This window comes from Grus americana, chromosome 9, assembly GCF_028858705.1.
Source record: "Grus americana isolate bGruAme1 chromosome 9, bGruAme1.mat, whole genome shotgun sequence".
In the NCBI taxonomy this organism is placed as follows: Eukaryota; Metazoa; Chordata; class Aves; order Gruiformes; family Gruidae; genus Grus; species Grus americana.
Genome location: NC_072860.1, coordinates 8,604,866 through 8,626,247, shown reverse-complemented (window position 1 = coordinate 8,626,247; position 21,382 = coordinate 8,604,866). Strand labels below are relative to the sequence as shown.

Here is a 21,382-nt window from a genome sequence, read left to right as displayed (position 1 = left end):
GAAATCTGCCCTTTGGGGATGAAGGAGAGAGGGCTTAATTCAGTTCCAGTGAGAGGACCGGGTAGAAGAGCTCCGAGCGTGAGAGTTTGGTGTGCTGCAGTCCAGTTCTCTGCCGTACTTTTCCAAAAGCAGAGTATCTTTTTCCCCCGAAGAAGAGAAATGTTGATGGGGTAGTATGGCAGGGTGTCTTGCAGCATCCTGGAGGAACTGAGGATCTCCAAGTGCTGTCAGCCCAGCGTCCTTCACAAAGTGCTACCAACGTGAGCCCAGAAAACCTAAACCTTGATTCAATCTCAAGAGTTTCTCAACAGCCCAGAGGCAGAGATCATATCGTATCGAATCCATCTAACCTTTGTACAGAAGGTGCTTTACCGGAGTTCCAGCTGACTGCTCAGAATATCAGCTGTAATTAAAATTTATAGGTTGTTCAGCTGAAATGTAAATAGGTAAATGCAAACCTTCTGCACCAGCCTCTTCTGTGTGATGGAGCTTAAAGTAAATAAAGGTGAAGTTCCTTAACTTTGGTGACTTCAAAACGATTTATTACTCTCAAGTGTTAAGACAGGAATTGTGATTTTTATTGTCAGGTGAATCCTGGGTTTTGATTCTTTTGGGTGCCGCAGGCTCAGGAGAGCGTGTTTGAGACCCAGCCTGCAATTGCTGTTGCAGCCTATCAGTTCTGCATATCGCAGTTGAAGTAAAATGTTTATAATTTTATTATCTTTTCTTCCTCCAAGATTCTTGCCATTTCTGATGTTAGGTGATTGATCTGAGAAACCCAAATGGCAAAGTCTAACTCTCTGCTGTTACTGTAGCATTTCAGAAGTCAGGATGAGACAATGTGGCCAAATCTATTTATTAAAATAGCAAACGCTGCTTTTGCGAAATGAGTCATAACATTTATTTATTTTTGTTTAGAAGATACTTCAGTATTTCCAAAGCATGTAAGCGAGTAGGGCAGAAGCTTTTATTTGTCTGGATTTCAAAAAGGCTTTTAAGAGGCTCTTTTTACAAAATCTAATAATGCTGAAAGTAAGTGACAAAGGAAGTTATTTAGCACATCTGTATATCACCTAGACATCCACGTTTCAAGTAAATAAACAGAAACTGTGTGAGAACCAAGGACAACAGCTTTACAAGGTGTGTTGCCTTGGGTACCAAATCACGCCTTTGCCCCACGGTGGATTAAGCTTTACCCCGTAGCTGTTGGGTAACGCGCTCAGGTGGCTTGGTGCTAAGTATAAGGACCAAGGCGCAGGGATGAGTCTTTCTGTTAACAGATATGGACATGAGGCATCAGGAGACATATCCTTTGCAATGTGAGACAAAAGCGTGCCCCTTTGGGATATTAACAGAGCAAGGCCAATATTTTCGATGTTGTTTTATTGATTGTTGATATGCTATTGTAAGTGGTTGGAAAGCTGCACACAAGAAGTGGTCTGTAGGGCACAGATACAGCAGGTTATTTTGTTGGTCCTGTACAATTTAAGAATAGCTCTACTCCCCTGGTCTGTTGACTTATGAAGTGTACACAGAAATGTCTTAACTCCACTGACCATAGGGAGGAGAATGGGAAAAGGGGGAGGAGGAGAAGGTGGATGGTTGCTTGACTTGAGGAAGGGCTTGGAGAATGGCACGGGGGTATCGTTTGGAGGCATCTGATGTGTCTTTGAGGGTAGCTTTGATTTAATTGTGGAAGGGACTGGAGGGGTAGTGGAGGAGTTTGTTTCGAAAAGGCGGCTCAGCAGACCCTCCTCCTGTGCAGCAACACAAAGGTGAAGGACAGGCTGTTTCTGGGGAGGAATTAGCTCTGGTGGCTACCTTGGGCTTCCTGGGAGGAACAGCAGGGAGTGTGTGTGAGGTAGAGCTGCCCTGAGGGGGTGGCAGTAAGTGGGTCAGATTGCTCCAGACCGCTTATTTGGAGCGGTTGGGGAATGCTCTGTTTCCAACATTATTATCCGTTTTAATAACTAAAGGTTACGGTCCCTAATTTCTCATTCTGGTTCTTCCAGCGGCACTGTACCCTGGGGTGCTATACGTTATGTCCCAGCATCAGTGGTTTCTGGCGGTCTGCTTGCTGGACCAGCGTCTGGGAAGTAAGAGGATGATTACAGCACGTGCTTCCCAGAAGTGCTCAACCCAAATTCGGGTCGTGGGGTCCCACCTCTTCAGTGTGGCTGGCCTGGGCCCTAAAGGAAGGGCTCTGGGAGTTACAGCAATCTCTCTTTGTCCTGACTGCATGGCCCATTTTCTCTGCTTCTCTCAAGCCACTATAATGCAGTGGAGCATCAGCGTTGGCTTCTTTAGGCTACAAAATTTATTGTTGTTTATATTGGGTCAGATTCTAACCTCAACTAGAGGGAAGAGTAACTGCAACGTGACCTGCTCTGTGACCAGTGGCTCCAAACATGCTCAGGTCAGACAGCTGCTGACTAATTCCCCATCTTAACAAATTGCTTATAGGTCTGGAGTTTCTTAGAGCAATTCACAGCGCTAAGTACGTTCACCCTTCTTGTGTTAATCATTCTAGTTTAAGCGTTTAGAAATGTTTCGGTGCTGGGTTTTTTAAGTGGTTGTGATGTTCAGACAGATTTTTATAAATTGCTTTCCAACTGAAAGACTTGTTTTCCTGTTTGTTTTAAACTGGCATTCATACATACAGGAAATACACAGTATTCTGCCATGTTTCTGTTGGCAACTATTAAGTTATCCTTGTCAGAACATGCCAACAGGATTTCTTAGCAAGCTAGCAGAAGGAAAACAAGCAGTTCTCAGACTAAACAGACCCCATGCTTGAGTGGTAATACTGATCTCTTGCTAAATGCTATGTAGATTCTATAGTCTTCTGGTTTAAGGCAATCTTTGGGATTGCAGGTTGCAGATTCAGATCTTTGGAGTTACTCCAGACTTGCATTGCGTTAGCTGGCATCATGATTTGGCCTTCAGAATTGGAGGGCCAGTACCTGAAAATGATGTACTGCTGTCAAGAGCTGGTGCTCAGAAATTAATAGCCAGAACGAGCCATCTCCTGGGTGTGCAAAATCTTCTTTGTCTCCCGTCTCATTGCAGTTCCTGATGTAAACCACAGGGAACTGTGGTCAGACCTCAGCTCCAGTAATTGGTTTGATCTAAATTACAGCAGTTCTGGGATGCTGAAGTGGTCTGCGCTAAAACTGACACAAAACTGAACATGCAACCCAGAAAATACACCGGCTCTTTGTGGATCCTCAGCAGCTACTGCATGTCCCCAAGAACTGAGGCTGGAGTAGGGTGGTAAAAATACAGCACTCTAATAATCCTCAACTACTACTATTTGTTGCTGCTAACAGCCTGGGTTTTCCTTCAAGCTTTTGATTTGATGCAAGTCAGAGCCAGCTTTTGTGGTTTGGCAAGATTTGCAGCACAGGTTCTTTTGGGAAAGGCAAGAAATGAAAAGTTTAAAACAGAGGAAATGTTTAAAACATAATAATGCCATGTTAACGGTCTTTAAAATCTCATTTTCTAGCTCCTTCCTGTATGAACACATCATTACAAACATAACTGATGTGAGCTGGTCCCTAGATTGGAGAGCTCGTCACTTGTTTTTCTCAGAGCTCCTTGGCAGTGACTGGGTTGCAGAAGGAACGTGTCATTTTGGGATGAAGGTGTCCTGCGAGAGCACCCTGTGGCCAAGCTGGTGCTTTTCCTGAGCAGCATGATTTCTAGTAACAGAGGAAAGTTTAGTTCAGAAGTATTACGGCTGACTGAAGGGATTGAAAGAGGCCAAGCTCAGCTGTCACACTGCTTCGCATTACGTTGGCCAGGATTTTCAAGTGTGGGTGGATAACCTTGGGCGCTTTACTCCAGTGGCGTAGATTTAAAGTCTTTGCTTTGAATGCTAAAGCTTGGAAATGCTGGCCTGAATCTTGGCATGTCTCAGTTTCTAAGCTGGAAGGTGTTCCTTGCCAGTCGTCATTCCTGGGGGAGGGAGAGGCAGACGGTGGGAAGACAGAGGACTTGGGAATGTCTTGGGAGGCTTCCAGTCGCTCAGTTGAGCAATCAGACCTCTAGATCCTTGTCCAAGTCCTGACCTGGCCCAATCATCACTAGTACAAATGTTTGTTCCACTTATACAGAGGGAATAATGAAAAAAAAGAAAAAGATTCATGTGGTTAGTTTGTAAAGTGCACATTCTGCCCACAGACTCTTACTGGTCCCTAGGAGAAAGGCGTAGCTGTCGTACCGGCAGTGAAGAACGGGAATGCCAAACTCTAGCTGAGTTCTTCAGACATGCACAGACATCTAATCTATGTGTCCACATAGGTTCACATATGCAAAACCCTGTCATGTGCTTATCCTTAGGCACATATATGGCTTATACATATGCTGTGCATATGTTTGGAAATTTGGTCATGCTACAATGCATTCCCCTTTGTTTGCAAAGCCATTTGCCAGGAGTGCTCAGAGCACAGGGGTGGTGTTCCTCAGAAGCGAGGGGCCTGGAGCATTTCTGCCTGGACAAGAGAGAGGAGTGGGTAAAAGGCCCAAGAGACCAAGGGGAAGTGGAACTGAACACCAACATTTTAGGAGAAAGCAGAGCTGCTTTCTTTTTAATTTATTCTGGTACATGGAAGTAAATAGGGCTGGATGCTTCTCCCTCCACTTGATCTGAAGTCAGTGCGACAGCTAGTAGAGTAAGTTGCTGTCTTACATGAATAAAATTACCAGAATCTGGCCTGGAGAATGTTGCCTTTAGAAATTGTTAAAAACATATTTGATTCTTTGCATTGTATGTCCTTTTCCTGCTGTGAGATTATTTGATAATATAATTTACAAAATCCCGTGTAGAAACCCACAATATTACAAGGCAAATATTCAAAGAGAAAACCTGAAATGTGCCAAGTTCCCTTAAATGTGTTTTGTCCCAGTAAAAGAAGATCTTTTATTGTCTTGTTTTGATTTCTAAGAGGAATTTTCTTCGGTGTTAGATTCTCAGGAATTTTTTTTTTTTTTTAAATTTTTTAAGTAATTAATAATGGATCAGGCTTTTAGTATCTACCCTGGAAGGTAAAAACCCTTAATCACAGTAACATCATTAGTGCTTTCAAGCATTTAATTTTGATGCTTGACAAAGCGCATAGCCATTGATAAGAACAAATAAGTGGTGTTGTGTGCAATTGAGGGAAAAAAGAAAAGCATGAAAACCCCTAAGCTTCAAGTAATTAAATTTAAATATGTTATTTGAATTTAGCTGAGATAATGTACAAACTGTGGGTATATTTTTCAATCAGTGAAAGACCCCTTGAGTAAACATGTTCCATTTAAATTCAAATCATGGGGAGTGGAAAGTAAACCCTGCTGTGGTTAAGGCATCTTCACTAAAACACTGGGCATTGTGTATCTTTGATATCCGAGTACTCATGTGTTGTAGTTTTATAAAGGGCTGTTTTCACTCATGGATGCCTACATGCCAGAGCCTTTATTGCATCTATTTATTTCCTGTTTTTTTCCTCTACTCCCCTTCCCTAATTTGAACCAGTAATGAAAAACTGACACTCTGCTTCTGCCATCCTTTAAAGTGCCTCAAAACTGTTATAATTCAGCACTTATTAGCCTTGGGATATGGCTTTATGGCATTTGGGTGAAGTTTTTGTAGTACATCTGAGCTCTTTCTTTCTCTGTAGGCCACAAGCTCAGAACCGCAGTAATAAAACTACTAGTAGGTGTTTAATGGCAGGTTATTGAGGAAGTAGATAAAAGAAAATTGCAACATTCACATCAGTAGGGAGTGGGGGTTTTAAGGGAGAGGAACTGCTGAGCTTTGAACTAGGGAAACTTACACTTGGTGCTTTTGTTCAAGGGGTCCACTTTTTAGACACGAAAATACCTCGTCATTCTTCCCTGTGAAATGGGCTGTTCTGGTAGAATTGGTGCTTGGTATGTACAATCTGTGCATGTGTGACAGAAAAACTTGCTGTTGTAAGCAATGATGATTGAGAAACAAGTTTTTGCTTAGTGTTCCTTTCCAGATATCAGGGAGTGGGGAGGAGGAATGTGCAAAAAGCGAAGGAAACAGCGATCTCCCACTCTTCCAGAAGTATTATGTGATCTTATTGGGAACATCTTAATTGTGTACGTTATTCTTTTTGGTCAAGCTGTCCTCAGTATGTTTTGTGTAGGAATGCGTGTGTATAATGAACAGTTAGCCCACGCACGTAGAAGAGAAAATTCTGTCTTTTATTCTGCTCGTGATCAAAGCACCATTTTACAACCTGCTACTTGCTTATCTTTACATCATCCCGAAGAGCCAATTTAAAGGCAAAAGGCAGAAGAGCAAAGGATTTAAATATTTTGCATAAACTCACCCAGAAGGCTGTGACTGCTGCCTGTGTTGCCATGATGAGCTGGCAGTGGTGATGTCCTCTTTGTCCCGGACTCTACTGACCGGACTCTTACACCCTTTTGGTATATACATCCAAGGAGATCCAGACCTGTTGTTCTTCCAGAAGCCCAGTCTTTCAACTGCTCAGCTCAGCTGCTGAATCCTGGAAAACAAGGAAACAAATAAACCTGATTTGTAGGGCTGTTTGCAGAAATAAGAGAGAATTGGTAATGGAGGATTTTATCCGTGCAGTGGGATAGCTGTAGTACTCCCTGTACAGTGGTTACCGAGCCCAGTTCCTCAAGGTCCACAGAGGAACACCATCCTATTGCATAGACCATTACGGGTCTGTGCTGCAAAGATGTCAAAGAGCTCCTGGGCAGCCTCTTGCAATTCTGGTACTTCAGCCTGTAGTTGGACTTCAGCACTCGGGATTTTTGTGTAGCATATGGAGAGGCAGGATGTACAGTCAAAACAAAAAACTCAGAAACAAATTGCTCATCTGTGGGATACAGGACAAAAGAATAGATTACAAGTTAAGTAGGATGAATTTGCATATAAAGGACAGGAAGGAGTAACTAGGGCCATTCTTACAATTGTAATGGTATGGAGTAACAAAGGAATTGATGGTACAAGTCCTTTTTGTGTCCTGGAGGCCAGGAACAGGTTCTTTATTCCAGGATGGTGTAGTGCCTCAGATCAGCTGTCCATTTCCGAGAGACGTGAGAAAACAGTTTTTAAACTGTATAAAGCTAAGCATCTTCCACAAGAAGGGGTAGTTTATATATATTCTTCTGCTGCAAATAGCCATTTTACAACAGAGAAGAATCGTGCTTTCATACCGCACTTACCAGCCCAATATTGAAGGACTCACTAAATTCCAATATAAACACCTGCAGAAATGAAATTGGAAACCGAGAAGGTTAAAAAGAGGATAAAGGAAAGAAAGTGAACTTTCTCTCTGCAATTCTTTGGGTCAGACCAGCATAAGTGACAGATTCTCAGTAAAAAGAATTGCCTGTCTGCCCTGCATGAGGCACCGATTAACTAAGCAGATTTATTTCCGGTTGGTTTATCAGTAATGTCATATGTGTGTGTGTGTTTTAGAGTAAGAAAACTGATTTCTAATTTATTAGCTGAGCAGTATTTCTTACTGCAGAGGGGAAGAGAAAACAGTCTGATTCTCTGTTGAGGAACTGTCCGGTTATTAAGCAGGTTCTCAGTCATGCCAGGGATGTAACTTGATGGAGCACACCTGGATCCTCCCTGTTGGCTGTGTTTATAGTCTCCTCTGTCATCCAGTATTTGCCTTTGCATGTGAGAGACAGGCAAGGAAAATGAGAGAAAGGTTCTGGAGGCATTTCTAACAGAGATGCCAAACTGTCAAATAGTGAATCGGGAAGCAGCTCCCTGATGGTTTCACATCAAGAGGAGACACCCTTTTGTGACTGTGCAGCATCTACTGGTTATTTTCACTTCCATCAGAACTGTCTGATATGGTCAAGTAGGTTTGAGGCTTTCAACATTCAATTTTCCTTTCATTTATTGTGACTGTTTTATTTATTTGTCTTTCTCGGTAGTTTTCAAGGATACGTGTTTCAAGGATACTTTTTACTCTCTAATGTTTTCGTGGATCGCCGACCCAAAGTTAAGGGTAGAAAAAGAAACAATGAAAGGGAAAATGGGGGGGAAAAAAGAGCAACATGGATACAGCTTCGGCGGACAAAAGAAGAAATATATTCAATTTAGGAAGACCTCTAATCTCTGGTTATACAGGACAGCTTTGTTAGATAAGATTAAAAATTTCATGAATGTCCCTTTTTATCCCTGGAGACTCCGCCATTTATACCAACTATTGTCAGCATCAAAAGAGCTTGATAACAGCTGGCTAGAGACGTGACCACACAGCAACACAACAGCAAGGAAGGGGCAGCCAGGTTCATAAATCTTCAGAAAACCCGTTCCCCCAGCGCAGCCATGAATCTGCTGCTATCACAGTCAAAGGGAGAATGCATTGTCCTCCAGCCAGTCAAAAACCTGAACTTCAGCATTAGCAGGGGCTCTATTGAAAGTGGAGGGTGCACAATGAGATGTTTTCCATTATCTTCTTCATTGCAGCCCTTATTACTGCACACAGATACAGTTTAAAGGATCTTTGAGTTTAGCTTGTTGCTAGGTAGAGTTTTTCCAAAAATCGCGCAGCCCTTACCCTTGGCAATGTAATCTTGCTTTTTCTATTCATCGCCTCAATATAGTGGCATGTGGGACAGGGTCAGATGATGCCAGTTTGGTACACAATGGACCAATCTCTGATATCTTCTGGCTGGGAAGGAGCTATCAAAGCTAGAATCTGGCCCTTGGGCGCTGAGCTTCGCTATTCTCCCGGGACTGCTCACAGACTCGGCGTAAGCAGGCCGAGTTAGGAAGCACAAATTGACTCAGACTCTTGAAATACAACCTTCCGGCTTTTCGTGGGAGGGTCCAAATTCATGTGTATTCAGCTTTATTCTGGTCTTACTTAATTCAGTGGCAATATTTTCTCAGCTTTAGAGAAAATCGGATTGGTCCCTTGGGAATTTCATCGTTCCTGTAAAGCAAACAGCTAATGAAGTAACATCAGTTAATTTTAGGAGATGGAAGAAGAGAATCACTGTGGACCAAAACAAAAGTACAAGTCTATGCACTGTGCCTAACAAGGGACAAAAAGAAGGCAGAATCCTTTAGCCCCTTAGCATCTTACGGAAGTTTGCACCTGAGCGTCATAAACTTTATGGTGTTTAGACAACTGTATTGTTACTTAAAAACCCACCTATCTAGTATTGCCCAGAATCCAAGAACAAGCTTTATTTATTAGAGAGGATTAAATGCAATTGTGTTACAGAAAACAGGAAAGATACTTAATGCTTCTAAACCCATCCCCCCCCAAGAAAAACACAGTTTCTGAAAGTGCTCATCTTGTGAAAGCTATGATTAAAAATATATGTTCCTCATTAAAACTAAAATATTGCTTATAATTTTCTTTTTCTTCTGGCAGCTCCATCCCCAATTGCTTTGATCCAGGCCAAAGAGATAACAAGGCACAGCGTTGCCTTGGCTTGGCTGGAACCTGACAGGCCAAATGGAGTCATCCTGGAGTACGAAGTCAAATACTATGAAAAGGTAGTGTTCAAAACTGGACAAACAAGGATTTTTTGTTTGGGTTTGGGGAGAGCTTTTTACTTCATTCCATTGTGGTTTATTTCCAGATAGGATTCCATAATTTGAAACCAAATAGATTCAGTTTAATAAAATCCAGTTAAGGAATTCATGCACTTGAATGGTTGCTTGAAAGAGTAAGACTCATAGGCTGTTCCAGCTGTATGGTACGAGTTTATTTTGTTATTTTTCCCTACCTAGGAACTGAGCTTTTGTAGCAAGCATATTTATAATGAGAATCAATAATGTTGGGCAGAAGTGAGACATTAGCTTTACTTTGTAGACAGAAGTATATTAATGAAGTATATAACACAGTAATAATAATAAGATCTGTTTGCCGATAGCTTCTGCTTAGAGTGATAGTGTGGGCTGGATGGCTTTTAGTAGAGAATAAGGAAAGAAAATTACATTCTTCATACTTTCCAAGTTAGAGGGAGATGTTATTCCTACAAATAACTTTTCAAGTATGGAACTATGAAAAGAGCTATTTTCTTTGAAGGTTCTCTGCAAAAATGAACAATTACCTGCTCTTGCTTGTGTGTGCTCTCTCACACACGCATGCATACTTCTAAGGTTTTTTTTTTTATAAAGATAATCACTTATTTGCTTCCCTAATGCATACAGAAAAAGGCATCTGATTTGCAGGGAAGCTAGATTATTACGATTTCTGATGGATTTTGCAGTCAAAAATAGAACGGTTTTTAAGATTGGACTTTCTGGAAGACATTTTCTTTCTTAAAATATTTTTATCTTTTTTTTTTTTTAATATGGCTCCTAGCTGGTAGGAAGAAAAAGAAAGTGTCAGCATGTGTGAGTAAAATGTTGCTTGTTCTTCAAGAGGATCCTATTTGAAGGCTTGGCTATTTTCCAAAGGATTTCATTATGTGATTTCTTAAATAATCAGTGATATATGAGCATCATACCTAGCGCCTCATCATCCTTTTTTGGCGTGCTCAGAGCTCCACGCAGCACGCAGTGCTAGGGGTATTGAGCAAGGCCGACAGCAGGAGCCCTCTGGACATATTTTGAGAATTCCATCGTTGTTACTCATCTTCTTTCATCATGACAATTTTGGCAAGGAAGTGGGTTTCCACAGTTCACGGTGCAGCAAGGCATTTTTACTTGATCACCACTGTGTTCTTTTGTTGTTAGGACCAAAACGAGCGCAGCTATCGCATCGTGAAGACAGCCTCCAGGAACACTGACATCAAAGGCTTGAACCCCCTGACTTCATATGTATTTCATGTGCGGGCCAGAACAGCAGCAGGATATGGAGACTTTAGTGGACCATTTGAGTTCACAACTAACACAGGTAATGACATGCCCACTGATTTCTTTTTTCTTCTCCTTGAGCAAAGAGTGCAAATGTAACTGAGCTGTGTGTTGGGAGTTCCCGTTGGTTGCTTGGACTGCGATGTGTCTGTTCTGGGAAAATGTTCTTCCATGGCTGCATGACTGTTAATGATGCCATGAATCTGACCCGAGACCTCTATTTGGATATGCTATATTCTAGATTCTAACAATGAAAATACTTCACTGTGGCGTAAGGAGACACGCAGCCTATACACACTCGGAAGCTATTGATGCTTGAGAGATTTATGTACCTATTTTGTTTACTGTAAATGTAGATGTTTGCACATGTTTTTGGAATATCTCATTTGCAGGAGAATAAAACCCTGTTACTCCCCTTTGCAAGCTATTGACATAGATCAGTTAGGTGTTCTACATCAGCTCATATATTTGCTCTTTTCCTTAGACAGTCATATAAAGACAGAATGTTTGAATTATGTTGTCAGTAGAGCTTTTCAGTTTGCTCAAGGAAACATGCAAATTTAGCCCCCAAAATGTTTGCTTTTTGGTAGGAAGGCCATGTGACCAAGCCTATTTTATTTTGGACGTACAGGTCTGTTTAAATCAATGTAAGGTCATGCCAGTTAGTGGCAACATCCTTCAGGATGTTAACAGCTGAAAATAATCAATCCAGCAGGAAGAGGGAAGACATTTTAAAATAACTTATTCTCTTTGTGTCAACTGGGGAGTGATCATCTGGCCCCACTGAGAGAGAAAGGAGGAGGAAAGAAGAGTGGAATGCAATTAGAGAGGCAAAAAAAATAGCCATTATAGCCTCTGAGCAACACTGGAGGGGAGAAGGAGAGAGAGTCCCTGTTCCCAGTGAACTGAAGTTCCCCAAATCATTATCAAACATCATGTCTTCAGCTAATTAGGGCCCTGTTGGAAAATTGTGTCAAATGACTATATAATAAAGGCCTGAAAGTAGATTTGAGTGCTAATCTAAACTGCCTTCACAGGCCAGAAAGCCTCATTGAGTGCTACCTAGGTTGATTTTTTGAGGGTGTCTGACACTAATGCTCCCTTTTCTGTTTCCAGTTCCTTCCCCCATCATTGGCGATGGTACCAATCCCACAGTGCTTCTTGTTTCAGTGGCTGGCAGTGTTGTTCTTGTGGTCATTCTCGTTGCAGCCTTTGTCATCAGCAGGAGGTAAGAACTTAAGCTTCTCTCTCCCCCTCTCTCTTTCATGAGGGAGCTTTTTGTCTCCTCCAAACAAAGCTAAATTCTTTGATTAGCATCATAAACAGTGCATTTGCATTACAAGCCTTCTCCCATGTAGCTTTGATCTTCTCAACATTAGTACCAAGCAGCATGTGATGTAATGGCAATAGTTCCAGCTCTATTTGCCCTTCAAATGCAAAGCTGAGTCCAATAACTGGCATTGAGAAGCAAGCCAGCTAGAGATTTGTGGTTAGTGTAATTTGAAGTTAAGTTTAATGGGTATGGGTACAGTAGATTTTCTTGGACTGACTCCTGATAGACAGGGAATAAACAACTGCACTGTTGTGAACTAAGCCATCAGACTGCTATGCTTGTGATTTTTGTGTTAGCCTGTGTGAGTCTGCATTAGTCTTTTGGGTTAGTCCTTCCAGTGTGAGTGGGTCTGACTGTAAAACAAGCCACAGTCATTCAGCATCATATGCAGTAACACAGCAGACTGGATCGATGGTTATTTCATCAGAGCAGGACCATAATCTTCTACCAAGTACTTGCTCGTTCTCCCAAATTCAACCCAGGCATCAGGAGCAATCCTGCAAATGGGAGGACAGTGTAGCAGAAACACAGCGTGAGTGTTTCTGTCTTCATCTTTGTGTTCAGACTCATTTTAAAAGATCAACATGATTTTGCTTCGGTGTAATTCTGAGATAAAACTGGATGTATCATTACTGCATCCGAAGCCTGGGAACTTGAGCGATGCACGTTTTGTCAGTCTCTGTTAGCAGTTTAATGGCATCAGCCATAAATGTGCACAAATTCCTCTTGATTTGCTCTCTTACTTTAAATTGTCTCAAAGAGCAGCTAAGTCACTATGATTGTAATATCTGGAAAGTAGACATGCATTGTTAGAGCTTTCTGTGGGTGTTCAACTCAAAGCCTCCATGCTGGCAAGAAGAAAGAAGAGCAGAACATATGAAAATGTAATGCGGAGAGACAGGTTTATTAAAAGCCATTGCAACAGAAGATAGCATCACTGAGCTTGATGACTTAATCTCCTCTCTGCTTTTATTGATCACTTTATTATTTAAGGCAGGATTGATAGCAGGATACATTGGATTTCTAATTATGAGTCGCCACCTTGGAGAATTGAGCCTGTCGAGCTGCTTTGAGATGATTCCTTCCCCTCCTCCCCCTATAAAAAAATGTCGCTTCCCAAGGCTGATAAACACTGCTTGGTGATTGGCCCTCAATGGATCACTTTTTAGAAAATGAAACGTCAACCCCCTGCCCTCATATTGATTCTCTTTAGTATCGGCCATAAAGCTGTCAAAGGAAAGGCTGCCTGGAGCCAGGTAGCCGACAGACTGGCTGATGCGGGTGCGCACTCAGGCAGGTCTTCTCACCGCTCAGGCTCCCTGTTCAGTTGTCTCTGCCCACAAGTCTTCAGCTTGGGCAAAGAGAAGACAAAGAGCAGGTGGGCAGTAGGGACAAAAGGCTGGTCCAAGCACTAGTGGGAACGGAGGGGAAAGTATCCTGGTGGCCATGGGTTCAGAGGTGTCCTGGAGCTCTGCGCTGGTAGGTCTCACAGAGGCTGTGGAAGGGGAAAGACACAGCAAGATGAATGAAATACTGGGACAGTGAAACTGCTCTGCGCATACTAATGCATGGTGCCTTGCTAATTAATAGCCTTCCTCAATACATAGCTCTCTGGAAGTAGCTCTCAATAAACAGAATCTACTTTAATATTCACTGTTACTCTAATGATTTTAACTACTTTACCAATGTCATTTAGAGGTGTGGGCTTTGGGGATATTTCACGATGTTCCTACACCAGCAGAAGTTAATAGCAAAATAATTACACTTTGTTCCAAAATGACTTCAGATGAGAAAAAACTTTTCTGTCCATACAGTCCCCACGAGGAGGTTTTGTAATCTAGCCATGGCCTAAAAGTCATAATTGCACAGTCAGAACCATGCTTTGGCCTGCAGACATGGCCACTGTGCACCTAAATGTGGGAACTGGGCATACGTTGTACGTGCCCACTTTTGAACCCTGGGATGTTATTACTACTACTTTTGCATTACATTTTTTCAAGTCATTGCTCAAATCCCAAAATTCATCATTATAACAGAATTTGTCAAAGGACTTTGCCTTCAGGCAGTTCACGCTGTTTGGTTCTGTCCTGTGACCACGGCATTTGTGTTAACGTGAGAACTAATCTGCCTAAATGTTAGTTTAAACTTACTGAGGTTATGATGAACATATGCATAGAGCAGAGTGCAGGAGGTAGTGTGAGTGTTTCTAAACCCTGCCCTGTAGGAACGCTGATTGAAATTGGAATATGTCAAACAGAGTTGTAAAGGATTTGGGAAAGTGTAAAACAGAAAAAGCCACTTTGTGAAAGCGCTTGAGTGGAGTAAGACGGCCCTGCAGAATTCTCTGGTCATCTCAAAGTTTCTGTCAGAAATTCTAACGATTGATAGATTGACTTATCTTATGCTCCGTAAACAGCTGAACCCATTTGCCAACCTTTTGCTGATGGTGTTGGCTCAGGTGCTCCGCCAGCCCGGTGCCTGAGCACTGCAGCACCCCGGCCCCTCTGTTCTTTGGGGAGGAGGAGGTGGGAGCAGCGGTGCGGCGCCGGGTCCCTGCTGTTTCACCTCAGTGCACGCTAATACCCTCCGTTGTTACCTCCTCTTCATCGCCAGCCCCCACCTGTAGATCTGCCTGTGTCTCAGACCCCTACAGTTTCTGAAGGCTTCTGTGTTCTTTTCCTGAATGCCGGCTATTTAATCACCACCGCCAAAATCCCTGTAATTACGGGGTTCAAACTTGCGACAAAGGCTCCCTTCTGCCACTCAGGTGAGCTGCCCCGAGAGGCAGCCCCAGCCCCGCGTGCCCCGTGGCGTGGGGCTCCCAGGCTGCTGGCGGGGACAATGGCAGACAGGAGTGTCCTGCCCCAAGCCAAGCAGGAGAGGTCAACAGGTGACACAGGGAGAAGTGGAAGTAGGTAGTTAGTTTGGAAGGTATTATTTAAAGTTAATAAGCTGCAATTATATTGCTTGAACAGTAATCCCTTTGTTTTCCTTTGCTTTTTGCATGTCTTTGGGTTTTAGTGGGGGAGGGTTATTTTTTATTCTGTTGTTAGGGTGCTTGTACTTTTAAAAATAAGATAAAGAGCATTTTTTCATACTTAAAATGCTTTCATGCAAAGCCTGTTTGTGTTTCATATTTCCCATCTGTGCCTGAACATTAATAAAATGAATTTGAAGAGGTCCTGCTTAAAATGCAGAACCTATTTTTTTTCCTTTTCTTATTTCTTTTGAGGGAAGTTGTATAACACCTGAAACCGTCTCTGTGGTCCCCATAGCTGACTTGGTCCTGTATGGCACTGGGTGAGATTTGTGTTGCCTCTTCCTCCTTACTCAGTTCAGTAACTGGGAGCAGAACATACTCCTTTTATTTAACTCAGCTCTGTTATACCAGTGCTGTAAGTCCTCAGGCAAATAAATGGTTTAAATTGATGTTTGGATCCAGTGTGGTTTTTAATAATGCTGCTCTTGTGATTTGGAGCCATTTACGTTTAATTGACTTTCATCAAGAAAAGAGACTCCGAACCATTTATGGTTGGATGTGTACCTGCTTTTTATGTCTGAACACAAGTCCTGTTGATGTTGTTGGGAGCCGTGAGGCTTGGTTCAAAGATCAGGTAGTCTTCACATGTCAAACAGGATTTTTTTCCCCCTTCTGTTTCATGTTTAATTTATAGTTTTTATTATTGGCATAGTGTGTTTAACACCCAGCGCTAAAAGACTGCAGAGACAAAGGCTGGGAAATGGCCTTTCAGCTGACAGCGATGAGAAGCTGCCATTCCCCGCAGGCCAGGCGCAGAGTGGGAAGTGAGATGCTTTTTGCTAATGGGCAGAAGGGTTTTGCTGACGGGAGGGGAACGGTGAGACTCAGGAAGATTTGCTGCCAGCGAGGCTCTCAGTCACGTGTTTTGTTCCTGTTATCTGTGATTTTTTGACCCATTTTAACTCCTGTCTTCCCGTAGGTCTTTCTCTCATCCGCTCCCATTTTCCTCCTCTACCCATTCACCATTTTCAGACTTCTAACTCAGTCTCACCTCAGTGTCCGTGGCAGACCTGGTCGTCTCCTGCCCCACTCCAGGCAGCGGGTTGCATGTCGCAGGCAGTGCCAGTCTTGCCTCCTGTTCTCCTGGCTTGCTTTCTCCTTCTGCCTTCCCTCTTCTTCACTCCAGCCCAGACTCTCGCCCGTTAGCTAACCTGGGTCTGACGTGTTGGGAGACTTGGACTTCCATGGGAACAGGCCAACCGAGGCGTAAGCAGCAATAAGCCCTTCCGCAATGTCTGTTCTTACGCCTGGTTCTGAACTTTCAATGAATGATGAGTAAAAGCCCAAATCAAATCTATCTGTATACCATTAGATGCTGGGGAACTTCAAATCCCAGTACATATTTGGCCGAGCTGACCCCTCAATATCTTCCCTAACAGACTAACCTCTTGGATTAACTTTTCTTAATGCCATTTATCCATTGAAGTTTAATGCTGAACTAATTAAATACATAACTGGATACAGTATCACGCGTGTAGGTGTAGAAATAGTGGCAGTAATCTATAGAATTAACATACTATACTACACTATTGTCTCCAACTCAGAGGGTTAGTAGAGGAGCTCTGCCGTCAGGAGTTCTTTGCCCCCTGCAATTATACAGTGATTAAAACAATAAACAAAATCCTTGCGATCTGCATTTTTGACGGTCGGGGTTTTCTCGCTGCCACCCTAATTTCTGTGTTAATAGACTGTTTCCAGTTTTAAATTTGCAGTTAAATAAGTGTGTTGGTATTGGCATTTGCCTAATTATGTTTGCATATCAATCTACCAAAACACCTCTGTTGTAGCATTTACATTCATATATGATAGAGTTAAAAAGCAATTTGGCCCCTTTTTGCACTGAATTTCAAATATACGTTTGAAGAAAAAGTAGCCGAAACGCAAGCTTTCTTTGTTTAAATGCCGAGATGCAAATACAGAGATTTATGTTTCCCTTGATGCTTTGTTGATGCCAATGATACTTAGAGCAGTTTGAGGAGAGGAGTCTCCTACCCCACTGGTAGGTGTACGTTGTGTCATGGGCTGTTGTAGGGGAGCTGCCGAGCACAGGTCATGGCAGGTGCAAACAGCTCAAGTCTCAGCAGGTCAAGACGACTGAGCTTGTCTCAAAGTAAGATGCTTCTTTTGAATTGTAATGCTTTTCTTTGTTCTGACAGGCGCAGTAAGTACAGTAAGGCTAAGCAAGAGGCAGATGAGGAGAAGCATTTGAACCAAGGTAAAAGGCAGTGGTGCCTGGGTTTTTTGATTTGGTTCATAAAACATGTCCCGTGTTCTGATGCTAGGGAAATAAAGGATGACATTCCTCTTGAGGTGAATATGTTTCTGTTTTCCTCTCTTGCAAACTCCTCCTTCAAAGCTATGCACTGTAGTAACAGGGAAAATAGAAGTATCTGGGTAAAAATTTTTGAGGAGATGGACAGGAGAAAGAGGTTCATCAATTTTTTCCATTGTTCCATTCCACTGCAAGACGTCTGTTCTTGGCAAAAGTCATGCTATCACTAGCCCACAATACTCTGCTAAGGCAGTTTCTGGATGGGCCAGAGGCAATCCTGCAGGGAAGGAAATGTGAACTTTGCTGCCTTTTTTCCAGGACTGAATCCTCCTGTTACTTCCATCTCGGTCATCCAGGTACCAAACCTAGGACCTGCACTCAGAATTTCTTGGCTCCCAGAAGAGAAATGCGATGTTTTTTAGTCTCATAGGTCCATAGACAGGCTATTGGCCTCTTAGTGATGGCAGTGATTTCTGAAGCTCTTTTATTGGCAAAAGCCTGACTCCTTACATCGATATTGGGAAATATTAAATGTTTACCTTAAAAAAATCACATTGGGGGAAAAATACATTAAGTCCTTCCTTCCTTCATCAATCATTCCTGGCTTACAGTACATTTTTATTGTACACTCTCTTTGCTGTTGTATATCATTAAGGCTTCAGTCTCATATGTTCTGTGTTCAGCAGCATGTAGATCAGTGACTTCAAATAAAACATTTCTGCCTTGCAGGTGTTAGAACATATGTGGATCCTTTTACATATGAGGATCCAAACCAAGCTGTGAGAGAATTTGCCAAAGAAATTGATGCCTCCTGCATAAAGATTGAAAAAGTTATTGGTGTGGGTAAGTGCCAGAACTTTTGCATTTATTTTCTGCAAATATAATTTTAAATTTGCTTTTAGGAAACATGAGATCCTATGATTTTTGTATGACAGTTCCCTCAAATGAACTGACATAACAGTTTGACAACACAAGTGCGTGCTTTGTGTTCATGACCATGGATTCTTGTGCCTTTTTCCTTAGGGGAATTCGGTGAAGTATGCAGCGGACGTCTCAAAGTACCAGGAAAAAGAGAGATCTGTGTTGCTATCAAGACTCTAAAAGCTGGTTACACCGAAAAACAAAGGAGAGACTTCCTGAGTGAGGCCAGCATCATGGGACAATTTGACCACCCCAATATCATCCACTTGGAAGGTGTAGTTACTAAATGTAAGTAGGTCATTTTCATGACAAGGCCAATTTGGAAGTCACTGAGAAATTAAGTCTGTGCTGGTGTGTACTGGGTTTTTTTTCTTTTTATCCTCTTTCCTGTGAAATGACAGATGGAACAGATCCACTGATAGCTAATAGGAGGAAATCAGTGCAGGACAAGTCATTAATCTTGTTGTCAGCTATAAATGGGTTTATGGTTTCAACTGATACTCTATCTGTAGGCAGCTTGTACAAGATTTTGTAGGGGGAATTAATACTGCAGGGGTTGGCTTTTTTCTCCCCCTTCTTGCTATGCCAAGCAGGCATCTTTCACATCTTTGCTAGACTGAGCTGATTGTTACAGGATAGGCAAAAGCAGATGGTGAGCAAAGAATTTAAAATGGTTGGGGGAAAAATACCAAAACAAAACTACAGAGTCATATGTTTAAGGTACAAAGCCCAGATGTACGGAGCAACCCTTTGAAATGAAGTAGGCTATTTTAGTGTGAAACTTGCTTATTTGTTTTCTCTGATTTACAGGTGCGATATTATCACTCTGTAGAATTTACCTGGCCGATCTTTCTGTTTGGTTGGTTTGGGTTTGTTTTAAGTCTGTTAGCATTCACTGTGCCAGGAACCCTGCCTTAGGAAGAGAATGACGGGGCTTGCTGGATGCTGATTGTAGGCTAGAACTGAAAATACACCTGTGAGACAGACGTGCTTGGGTCTGACTTGATAAGGTGCTACTGCGATGGTGTAGTTCTTGTCCCTACTCCAATTGCCCTAGGTAGCGTGTTAGCAAAGCCTAGCACTGATCACTGATCCTGAAAGACCCTTCGGATGGAGGGGCTTATGTTTGGGGTAGCAAAGAAAGCAGACAGTCATTTTGTGAGCTGCTGTTAAAGGGTGGAATTTGTGGAAGTTACCTTCTGCAGCTGACGGTGTGCATGATGAACATGAATGCAGGGTATTAATAGTGTAAGAAATTAAAATTAGATATGGATGAAAAGTTAACATGTAAAATATTGCTAGAAAAATAATGTGTCTCCCATAGAGGGTTGTCAAATCCATCAATACCACTGAAAATCCCTGTCCCTCTCGAAAGTCAGTGGGAGCTGGATGCTTGCTCAACCACCTGTGTTTCTGGAAATCTTACCCTTCCTCATTTGTGTATCCCTCTCCTAGTCTACCTTCTCTCACAGTTGTTGAAAATGGCTCATGCAGTGTGTTGCTGTTTGCTTTTTGAGACAAATTCCACTAGGGAAAACGGCGTTGGACTAATTTTGCCCATCGTTTACCGAGAGCCTCCTTCAAAACTGAAATTAAAAGATAATACTCTCTTTAAGTTATGCAGGTCTGATTCTCTATTTCTCTTGTTGTTGTTGTTGTAACAGGGGGGTTGTGGTCAGGCCACAGTGATTTTTCTAGCTACAGACAGTGATTTTTCTAGCACCTCTGTAAAAGAAAGGCAACATCAAGGCTGAAATCCCATCGAGGCTGGAAACCCCATAGCTATTACAGCTCTAGCAGTTATAAATGACTGTATGCATTTCCATAATGCACTTGTCACTGAATTAAAATGGTTTGAAATTTTCACCGAGGAGGTGGTAGCCTGACCCGAGAACATTTCATTGCCTGACTCACAGTAAGTGATGCTTCTGCAGCGAGCCAGCTTGGTTACCTCAGAGCTGGTGTGTTTGGTAAACAGGGCTACTTAAGAAGACATTTATCTCAATTTCTCCATAGGTGTTCTGAGTGCTGTGATAAATGAATGCATTTAATAAACTGAAAATTAAAATGTGAGATAAATAGTGGTGTAGATGGGGGTTGAGAGAGGTGGCAAAAAACCATGAATACATTATTGGCTGCTAGTCAAGTACTTTAATAATTGACTCACTGATGGTAACTTCTCCTCTCTCTATCCCCCTCCTCTGCTAAAGAAGTGCCTGAGTAATGAAATTACATGTTAATGCACTGGAAGAGTCTCCCTTTCTTCCTTTCTACGTTGACGTAGTATCTTTTGATTGAGGGAGGTTAATTAAAACTCATTTAGCTGTATTTGTGCAGTGGAAGGGTTCTGGTCACAGTTGCAAAGGATAAATGAAACAGTGACGTATGCAGATTTGGTTGGAGTTTTTTCTCTTTCTACCAAAGAGTGCTTGCAAACGTGAATTAGTGGGAGAATGATGTTTTATCACTTCCCTTTCCTTAAGGGTGCAAGTATTCAGCCAAGGTCACTAAGCCCTTCATCCAGAGCAGTTTGCTTTATGCAATACCATCGCTTTTCTGTTGCGTTCCTGCAAATCAGAAAGGGTTCAGCTGCCAGACTGACGTTTCATGGGCTTGCCAATTTGCATGGGCCCAAACCATAAGAGTTTTGATATCAGTTCGGAAGGGTAGGAGAAATGGGAATAGTAAAAGACCTGCAAAGGATAAGTTGGGACTGAAAAAGGTGAAATGAGTAATGATGAGTGAAATAAGTGATGTATCGCACATACATGTTGGCCTAAGTGAAATGATATAAAATTTTCAGTGCAGTCAGTCCTTATAGCATATTGTTTTCTAATAAAAAAAGAAAAGTTGCTTCATAAACAGAAATCCCTGACAAATTAAGAGAAAAGCATCTTGGTGAAAAACACAGAGGTAGAAATGATATGGGGAACTTCGCTGCAGCACTTCATGGCAGGGTAATTTGCATAGCTGGTTGTTCTGGAGTAG

General features: G+C 42.2%; 1 protein-coding gene across 2 annotated transcripts in view; it reads left to right on the top strand.

The window, feature by feature from the left end:
- The window catches only part of EPHA4 (EPH receptor A4), a 106,087-nt gene that overhangs the window by 68,435 nt on the left and 16,270 nt on the right, over nt 1-21,382 (top strand). For both annotated transcript variants that reach the window (XM_054835842.1, XM_054835843.1), the window contains exons 6-11: nt 9,396-9,520; nt 10,709-10,868; nt 11,945-12,056; nt 17,358-17,416; nt 18,203-18,316; nt 18,497-18,682. In XM_054835842.1, coding sequence (XP_054691817.1) covers nt 9,396-9,520; nt 10,709-10,868; nt 11,945-12,056; nt 17,358-17,416; nt 18,203-18,316; nt 18,497-18,682 — 756 coding nt within the window. The remainder of the gene's footprint in view (nt 1-9,395; nt 9,521-10,708; nt 10,869-11,944; nt 12,057-17,357; nt 17,417-18,202; nt 18,317-18,496; nt 18,683-21,382) is intronic.